The sequence below is a fragment of the Elgaria multicarinata genome, chromosome 1 (genome assembly GCF_023053635.1).
Source record: "Elgaria multicarinata webbii isolate HBS135686 ecotype San Diego chromosome 1, rElgMul1.1.pri, whole genome shotgun sequence".
NCBI classification, from domain to species: Eukaryota; Metazoa; Chordata; class Lepidosauria; order Squamata; family Anguidae; genus Elgaria; species Elgaria multicarinata.
In genome coordinates, this window is record NC_086171.1 from 163,716,187 (window position 1) to 163,726,495 (window position 10,309).

The 10,309-nt window shown below is 42.0% G+C and overlaps 1 protein-coding gene across 5 annotated transcripts in view; it reads left to right on the plus strand.

Annotated features, from left to right (window-relative positions):
• Positions 1–9,984, plus strand: part of FOXP4 (forkhead box P4) — a 181,564-nt gene extending 171,580 nt beyond the window's left edge. For all 5 annotated transcript variants that reach the window (XM_063141677.1, XM_063141685.1, XM_063141692.1 and 2 more), the window contains one exon: positions 202–9,984. In XM_063141677.1, coding sequence (XP_062997747.1) covers positions 202–346 — 145 coding nt within the window. In that variant the 3' untranslated portion in view covers positions 347–9,984. The remainder of the gene's footprint in view (positions 1–201) is intronic.
• Positions 9,985–10,309: the final 325 nt, after the last annotated feature.

Consider the following 10,309-nt stretch of genomic DNA (forward strand, 5'->3'; position numbering starts at 1 on the left):
ATTGAATATTCAGGATCTTGAAGAAAGTAAGAAGACTGCTATCCCATTAGTCAAATACTCAGCTTCTGCCTTGCTTCTTCTGTTAGGTAGGTCCATCAGAGCTCATTGCCAGTCCCCTGAGCACTCTTGGTCCCTAAGGACTTTTATTTTTCTTAACAAAGCGCTGATTCTGCTTGGTTTCTCTTATTTTCCATTCTTCAGCCACCAAGTCCATGTGAAGGAAGAACCAGCCGAGACGGAGGATGACAACAGACCTGTTTCTCTCATGGCAACAACCAATCAGAATGTGACGATTCCTGATGACAGAGACCTGGAGGAGGAGCTGCCAGTGGAAGACTTGTCTTAAGGGCCCTCCCTCCTCACCTAGGGCTCAGCACTTCCCCAGAGACAAAGCAATGGCTCCCACCTCTTCAAGGTGACCTTCAGTGTTATCTTGTTTAAGGCACTTCTGCAAAGCAAAAGGGTTTCCTTGGGTCTACCCATTGCTGAAGGCACACCCTGCTTTCTCCTTCTTGCATCCCAATGACTCTTAACAGACATTCACAGAGGGGGATGTGCAAAGAAACAAAAAACAGAGTTGAGCTTTTTCTTTTTCTTAAAAAAAAATTTTTTTTTTGATTTTGTAATTGGTAAACGAGGATGGTAGATTGTTTCTGTCCGAAGACTTCTTTGTTGCCTACCCCCTTCCATCACCCCACCCTCATGGGGATAAAAAGAAGGTGTCTCGTATTGTCTGCTCTGTGTTTTGTCATTTTCAGCTCATATGCCATGTTGTTTCCACAAATCAAGATTTGGAAGCATCCAGTCCAACAGGGGGCAGCATCCAAGCCATGGGCTTCTGTGAATGTCCCTCACTTCCCCGTGGAAAGCATTTCCAATAGCCTGCTGGTTAATCCCACTGAGAACTTTGCACTAGGAGGAATCCTCTCTTTCACACACACACACACACACACACACACACACACACACACACACACTCATAACCCCCTTTCATACCATCTCTACATATTGGAACAGCTGTTGGAAACAAGACCCCTACAGTGGCCGTGATGTCCCAACGTCTGTTCATTTCCTGACTGAGAAAGAAATGAAAAGCCGAGCTTGGTGTAATGAATACACTGTAGGTAAGCAAGCAGCCAAAGGGTCTCTCACTGCCACACATAAAACCACTCGGTTTTTCTTTCTCCAACCTGTGTTTGTGCCCCTGCAAGTTCAAGAAGCAGTCTTCTTTAGCCAGTCATGCTTGACAGCCAGTCTTCAGTCCACAAACCTTTATCCACCACAAAACCCAGGGATGAATGTCCATTTCCACGCCATCACATACTGTGAAACTTTTCCAGAAGCCAACACCTGGGCAAATGGAGAGCAAGCTGATGGGCCCCAGCATGAGACTGGATTCAGGGAAAGACTTTGACTTCTGCAAGATGAAACTTTTGCTTGCTTCTCCCAGCTTCCTTTCTGTCTGTTCCATTTTAACAAACACTGAGGATGAGGCCGAAAAGCATGACTCTTGGTTACTTATGTGGGGGTGAAGAGGTGGATAAATGGGAAGGCCTTGAGTGGATATGACACGGCAAAGCCAGCAAAATATGAAGCATTTGAGGTGGGATGGGTTAATGGGGACAGGCCGATGTATGTGGCTGTAGAAAACAAACCAAGACCTGGTTGACCATGCAAAACTCAATGCTCTATATCTATGGTCAACAACACCTTTCCTTTGTGACCAAACACAGCAAAGTTATGATGAAGCACTCAGCTCCTTCTAGCCATTAGCTTGTCTAGTGGGGGGAAAATGTATCCTACCCCACAACTGGTGTGTTAGTCATTAGTTCCTTGACACAAGCTAATTTAGAGGGGGAACAAGAAGTTTTCCAAAACGTTATAATCGTAATGAAGTACATCATTCAGGTGAACAGTGTTAACCAAAAACCCTCCCAACATAGTTTGTCAGTTCATTGTCTCTGGTCTCATATCTGAGGGGCTCTTCTCGTCACTAAAAAAACAACAGGTTTCCAAAGGCTCCTTTGCCTCTCCCTTCAAGAGAGGACAACCCAAAAGCTCCCTTTTGGTGACTGAGACTTCGCCAGTTGCTGGTGGGAGAAATTGTTTTGGTCACTGTGGGACTTAAGGATGCAGTGCATCAAGGAAAATGGATACTATGCATCAGAGGAGTCTCTAAAGCAGGTCCATGTGTGCTCCCATCTCCCATAAGTAAATCAATGTAACTTGTATTCAGGGCCTAAGAGGGATTCAGTAGGCCCTCCCGAAATGTAAACACCACTATTTTTTTAAGACAAGCTGGTACTTTGAAATTTGAGTAATTCCCAAACCAGCAAGGAATCTTCTGCACCCCAGCCTGTTATGTTAGGAGAATAAACTGCCACATCAGATGAGTTTGCTGAATGCCCTCCCCAAACAAGACTCCAAAGGACATTTTGTCGATATATTTCTGATTAAGTTGTCTTAGGATTCCTTTGCACCATTCTGTGTTTCATGATTAGGTGATGCTTTCTTACTGCTCCAACCACCATGCAGTTCAACGCATTGGGTAAGGTGAAGGATAATGCCTTCTGGGTACAGAGGGAGTTAACCCTACCCAAAATGTTGTCTCCTGCACATGCCATTGCTCCATTTATCTTCAGCACGGTGTATTCTAATGGTGTTAGAACTCTTGCTTAATTCCCCTTTTCGCCAGCTGGTTGGCCATGATAACAATCCCCCCTCTTCCCCCCTCCCCACCTTTAATTCCCAAGCTTAGCTCAGAGGGTTACAGTAAATCAACTGGCACTTCCTGCGCCTTTTTACCTCTTTTTTACCTTTTCCTTAAGAATAGCACGTTATTTCTATACAACCCCCAAACTTCTTTTTGTAGATGAATGGTGATTGGGATCAAATCTCTTAGCCAAGATCAAATTATCTCGCTCTCAAAAGAAAAAGGAAGGGGTATTTATTTTCTGCAACAGCTCTAGAGCTACCTGACAAAATCTTCTGGTTCCATTTGCTCAGTTTTTCCAATGGTGATATCTCCTAGAAGGATCCCTGGTGGGTCGCACTAGCAAATCCTATCTTTTATTTCTTAAATTCTGGTACGCTGTGCACTATGATCTCTAGCCACTTTCTTGGCTATTCTCCCCCCATCACCTTGTGTTTTTTCCAAAGGATTTTGCTGAAGGAAGAGGAGCCTTACCTTGGAAGTCACAGGTTTCTATTGCCCCACTTTTGGTAAACCTCCAGGGATTGTTTTATCTAACCTATGCTATTGTCCATGTAACACACATGTTATACTTACTCTCTAACATTTTTGTTCTCCTAAATTCTCAGTGTACTAAATAAGGTGCATAAATGACCCAGATTTGTTTCAAATCTAGACAAAGTCAACAGCAGTGAAAATGAAACATACTCCCCCTTCCTTCCTGAAAAACGTTTGCAAAAATCAAGGTATGCCATGCTCCTCACTTGGAAAACTACCAGTGCTTGGTTCCCAGAGCCTACACTAGAGGGCTCCACTGAACATGCATTTCCCCTATTCTGTTTCCTAGCTTCTCCTGCAGACAGAGCAAAATTGGAAAGTTTAGTATCTAGATGCATTGAGGTAGTAGCTTTGATTTGAAGGGGAAGCAGACTGCATGCTTATGAAGACAGAGAGTAACCTGGAGGTGATCATACTTACAGGATATGAATCAAATTACAAATGCTTTCAAGAACCTCCCCAGAGAAACCATCCATTGCCAACAGGTAGCTTGCTCTTTCAGAACCCACAGACAGCCACGATATGACTGCAGGAGCTTGGAATACCTCAAAACCCTTTGACTGTCTATCCATCTCTCAGGGCCCAGCTCAGCTCCAGAAGCAGCTTGGGAAAATGTTCCCATCCTTAGTTTGAGCAAAAACACACCACACCTCACTGTTCCACTTGGGACTATTTTTAAATGCCTCCCTAGTGCCCTCTACAGAATGCTTTACAATTGGCTTAACCATTGACCAAAGACCTTTCTTAGATAAGAAGCATAAACCAAAACACATTTTATTTAATCTTTGGTGCTTTTATTCTGAGTTATTCCAACGGACATTAGCCAAAAAGAGAAGTTCACAAAGATCCTGCACTCCCTTTGCCCTTTTGTCACTTTCTTTTGTTTTTAAGTTATTATTTAAACCAAAGTTTACAGGTGCTGTTTTGTACGCTAATAATGAAGTGAGACCGGAATCATGGATTGCTGCTTTGTGTTTGTTGCTTGCTTAACCAAGGGTACACTGTGGAGCTTAAGAGAGGATTTGCATTCCATGGGTCTGTTCTGAACCTGCTTCCATCTCACTCTCCCCCACCCCATTAACTGCCTTCATTTCATCTGTTAACTTCTGCTCTATTGTTTGTACACAATTGGGATTTTTTCTCTTTGTTTAGAGTTATTTTTATTTTGTTTTCTTTGGTTTCCAAAGGGGTTATTGTCCTAAAATCTTTTCTCCATCCTCCAGAATGATTAGGAAATTCATCTGTTCTTTCTGCCACTGTCTGGGTAATGCATGTTTCTGAAAATCACACTAGAAGATTCATCACAAGCTCCTCGGTCAGACTATACACACGACGCACTGTGAGGGCATAGAACTCTTTACTACACTATTTCTGACTGCTGCAGTGTTGAAGTCGTGTGTTTTTCTAATTCTCCCCCCACATAGAAAATCTCCCTGTAAATGTAAACTTGTGTATCAGAAAGCAAGGCTCGGCATAATCTTCTGCCTGGTGCACATACAAGGTGGAAGTTTTTGTTTTGTTTTGTTTTGTTTTACGGTCTGACTCCTGCAGTCTGAAATAACACATTCTGGAATTCATCTACCTTATTCTGTGTAACGTGTAGATCAACTCTGTGCATGCAGCAAAAGGCTTCTTTGAACTTTGACAGCATCCCAATTCATGTACTCCTCTATTGTGTCAAATTGCTTTTCAAACAAATTTCTGAACTGAGTGGTTATACCTCAGTACTACTGTCTTTCCCTCTCAACCTTACTTTCCCATCAATTCCTACTAAGGCAGCTGCTTTATCATCAGTTTGAACTCTTCAAAGATGCTGACATCTTGACTGACTGACCTCAATCTGTTTCCCCCCGCCCCCCCTGCCTGGTACAATATCCGTTTTGTGTGTTGGGCATCTGCAGCTGGTCCTGAGATGTCTGGGATATATGTTGTTCTGCCAGTATTAAAGTGATGTTTCCTGGTACTGTACAGTCAAGATCTGAACTGTAACCATCCTCGCTTGTGGGAAGAGATTCTCTTTAGTAATACAACTGTCTCTGTTTTAAACCAAAATCTCTGCCTCGCTTGTTTGGGTTTTTTCACCTTGACCCGCTTAAATTAAGAGGCCCAAGAAAAGGGAGCATGGCTAATATATGAACTGCCCGATGTAAACCAGTTTCATGAGTTAACTAATGCTGAAATGGTGCTGCAGTGTTGGACATATGAGAACCACTTTATACATTTGGATGGAATCAAATAATACAACTTTTCCTGCACTGTCTCACTTTGGGTTACAGAAAGAAGAAAAGGCTAGTTGTCAGGTAGAAGGTTAGAGTGAGCCCTTCTTCTATGCTAGCGGCGGAGGTGGTTCTTCCCGCCTGTCTTAGACGTTCTTTTTCTTTCTTGGGGAAGCCAAACGTGCTGCTGCCACCGCTCCAGTGGTACAATCCAGGAAAAGCTTTACATGATTCTGTTGAATATATAAATTGGAACTATATTCTGGATATGGAGCAGCCATTAAAGCATCACTGGCTTACATTGTGGCATTGTACTGGGAACCGTGAATCTTTTTGGAGAACCCTGACAAAGTTGGTGATATATTCCCCCCTCAGGCCATCTACCCCATACTTGATTAGGCACTTACTGTGGTTCAAAGGCAGGTACATTCAGGTTTGACCTAGAAGAAGAGTATTGCACTGCTAACCATTCCTGCCAATTATAGCCCCTCTCTGCCTTCATGACAGTATTAATGTGTATCCTCAGAGGATAGTTTTACACCTATTTCTCACTGTAGTAGTGTATCTGCGTCTGAGCTGCACCACTTCAGATTGCAGGAGGTATGGGAATTCCTGTGACTGAATGTTCCCCCCATACAACAGCACATTCCTTTCACATAGAAGAATGTGTAGTTGTATGTGGGGAAGAAGGGTTCTCCTTGATACCTATTTTTTTTTCCCTAAGGAGGAGCATTTAATCACATGAACAGCAAAAAGATAAAAAGATGAAGCTCAGGCACAGGTTTATTACCTCCATGAGAGCTAGCCCATTGTGTTCCGTATCACAGTAGCAAAACTGTGTACGGTCATCTGTGTTGGATATTATTACAATATTCAGTTCTTCAAGGGTTTCCTGCCCCACCAAATGCCAGAGGGGCATTTCTCCTTCCCACTATGACATCATTTTGCAGCCCACTAGCTTTAAAACATTGGTATTCTGTCTTCAAACATCTGTATGTTGAAGCCAAGATTTTGCTACAGACTTGTCAGTGGGTGGTGTGTATGTATATTTGTTACTGGGCAGTTGGCATTGTTTTGAATCTTTTTGGATTTTGAATCCATTCCTGGTTCTAAAAGGAACCAGCACATATCTGGGAGCTAGATAATAAAATATGAGATTTTTGAGAGCTGATCTAAGGCCTCTTAAAATTGTGTGTCCTGCAGGTATTTCCATTTTCATGGCTTAAAAGTAAAACCATTCCTTCATTGTGTTTGTTTTCTTGTGTGATCTAGCTTTCCCAGCAAGGATGCCTCAGAACTAGGATTCAGTTTTCATTTTGCTCCAATGTTCATTGGTAATGCACTGTCCTAATGAAAGACAGGTACCACAAAATTAGAGTGATTCTGGTGTTTGGTTGTTTTAAAGTTCTGGTTATCTTTTCCCTATCTAAAGAAATCCCTTTGCAATAACAGGGTTTCTGTGTGTAGTTGTGGATTTGCCCATGTATAAAGCTGCAAAGATGGTCATTTGCAAAACTGCAAATGCTATACATAGAGAAGCAGATCCCAAATGTATTCAGATCAGTAACAGGCTTCCCACTGACTTCACTTGGCAGTTGATCAGGTCCTTCCCTATCTGTGTTCTCTTTCGAGAGTCTTGCATGTGCTTGATTAATAACAAGTAGATTCCGATTTCTTAGGGCTGTAAACATGCTTGGCTAGCACTGGTACACCCCTTAAATGACACCGAAAAGAGAATGCATCACTGAATCCTTATGCTGTTCTCTAAAGCCATTCAATTTGGGTGTTTTTGCCCTCCCAACAGCTTGAAGTGTGATACTTGCTTTGATCTATCTATCTTATTGATTGAACTGCTAAGGCTTTGGTTAGCAACATCTTCTTTAACTGCTGCCCTTTGTTTAAACCTGACGCAAGTTACCTTGATATGGACCCCTTCTTATGTCCAGGTCATGGCTTTGAGTGTCTTGTTGTTTTTCCTGAATTACAGGGAAGGTTTCCCATGTGTAATGTTCACCTTTCTGTGAGAATTCCTTTACAAAGGAGCTTTCCAGCTTGGCAGAACAAAATCTTTAGAATTGATGGACATAGTTAAGACTGCTAGGATGTGAGCAAATGGTGATTAGTTTACACTCCCCCCTTGTTCTTTGGATCAGTGTTTGTTCTGTTGCCCTGGTATAAATCCAGAGGAAAGGTAATGGTCGAAAGAACCTAGGGAACATGGGGGGGATCTTCTTTCAGAATCAGCTTGGGCAATTGTTCCTCCTGGCCTCCTTCCCAGCAAAATCAAGCTGTAAAACAAGGAACAATGATGACTGTTTGAATACTCTGTACCAAGTGGGTACCAAAACTAATTTCATCTGCAAGGTGCTCTGTGTGTGTGTGTGTGCGCGCGCGCACGCGTGTGCGTGTGCTCTGACATTGCAAAAGCATTGTCCCTTTCCACAAACTAGGAAAGGGCCCCTAGAGAACCATTGCCCTGCAGCAGATTTAAAGGGCTGAAAGTTTTACCTGTTTTTTGTCTTCTGTTTTTGTCTTCACTAACTGTAATAATGCCAATTTAAAAAATGTTCTTTTAAAAGAAAACCACCCACATGTATATGCAAATATATGTACACACAGAAAACAAACCTATAGGACCTTTTTCTTAGGCAACTAAGGCATTCATGTGGCTTCCTGCGCTTCGTCAAATGTGCCCATTCTTATTGCTACTCCATAAGTCATCTTGGAAAAGTGGTGTAAGGTCATAATTTCTTGCTTAGATCTTCAAGCTCTTGTGATTTTGTTCAATGTCCCTCATGCCTCACTCACCCTTGTCTTGAAGGATCTTATTCTTCTGCTATAAATACCTTGGTAGTGCTAACCTTTTCTGACTTTCTACTTCATAAGGTACATCTGTTTTTGCACAAATAATTTTTCACAAACCTGTTTCACTCAAACTACATATAGTACTTATTTGTTTGTTTTTTTAAACTATTTTATGTTTTTTGTTGTTACCTCAAAATGGCTTTTAAAGAGGTATTATGGGAAAGACCAAACACAACTTGTGGCAGGATAGTATATGTATATATTGATATATATGCTGGTTGAAAACCTACTAAAATTTAGTTTATTGTTGTCTGTTTACTATCCTGTGATGAAACTAATGCAGGGAATATATTAAGAAGGGGTTATTTTCCTTGTTCTGGAATTTAGGAAGCCATTCTTGTGTCTCTGACTTGACTTGGAGGCTTTTCCAATTCTTTATGTTGTCTTTGGTTGGTTTGTTCCCCCTCCCCCTGTAAATTAGTTGGTAGAAATGGTGAGTGTGGGAGGAGATAGACCATCGAGACACCAGTGTAATCAGTTCCCTTCCATTCTCACTTCCTGGGAGTTAGAGAAGTAGGAACAGAAGCAAAACACATTGTATTAAACCAAAGGTGTGTGTGTGTGTTTCAGTTTTGTATGTTGTTTACATAATTTTTAATATAGATAATTTTCAAGAAGAAAGACAAAATATCCCACTTAAAAAAAAATCCACAGGATACTGTCCTGTTTTATCCATACTCTGAATTTCCAGGTATTTGGCTCCACGTAAATGTTGTTATTCTACATAATTTGCAGGGGGAAGGGTCCCCCTCCTCCAGATTTAGAGCATTCCAAAGTGCTGAAGGATTTGTCAATCTGGAGTTGTCTCTTGTCACTCGCTGCAATAGGACTGTTCTACTATAGGAGTGAAATACTGGAGCCCCATTGCTCTGCCTTTCACTTTGACCGTATGCTATATGGAGCAGTTTTCCTGTTGACCCTCCCAAACCCAAAGAGTTGTGGCTGCTTCTCTGAGCTTTTTTACCACTTGGCATTCTTGTCTTCCAAATCTCTCACTGAATCTCAGGTGGCAGGAAAACACCCAAGAACCAATGACTAGTGACTTTTGAACCATATCAAGCTTAGCAGTTCAGCATGAGCCAGGGGGTCATTGATCTCACTGAATGAAAATGGGAGGTTAACAATGTCTCCTGAAATGACCTGATTTGTTCATTTGTAATATTTTGCGTTGGCCCTCAGGGGCGTCTTCTAATTAAATCTTCTCTGTTGCAAATAGATCTCATCCTAGTACCCAACATATGGTGGGAGGGTAGGGGCCTGTGGCATGTCAGCACTCTGTCCGTTGTCTTTTCCTTCTCCTGGTACCCAGGAAGGTGTGAGAAAAGAGGCAACATGCAGTGACCTTTAATATTGTGGGTTTTTTCTTCCTCACATTTGTTGGTTTGATGTGATCATCCTTTTAGCAGGTGGCAAGTCAGTGTGAAGGGAAAGGTTATTGGGGAGGGGAAGGATGTCTGTAAACCATTGACCCCATCCTCCTCTTACCGCTTCACACTGCCATATCTCCATACTGTATAAAGGAAATAGCATTGCTGTGTATTTGTACTCTGGACTTCTGTGTGTCTGCTCTGGCAGACGGTAAACCCTTGTACAGTAGATCTAGCTGCATGTAATCTGTATGGACAATGGCATTATAAAATGCAATAAAATTAAATTACCTATGAGGTGGCTGTGACTTCTTAAAAATGTACTTTCGCCAATTCCTCTAAAATGGGCCATTCATCCTTCTCCATATAGTTCTTAACTCCTTCCTATGCTTTTCTATACCCTATTGAATATATTCTCACATTTGAGACTTCGTACATTAGTGGCAGGGAAACACTTTTCCCCATATGCAGTTCTATAAGTTCTGTTTCACTGCCTTGTGTAAACCGGCCTTCTAGGTTTAATCTGCTTTCTGAAAATGTGCATAAAGAAGGGCACCGACGTTGTGGATGAGACCCACTAATGTAGGGGATCCAGCAGTTGCCTTGCCCTG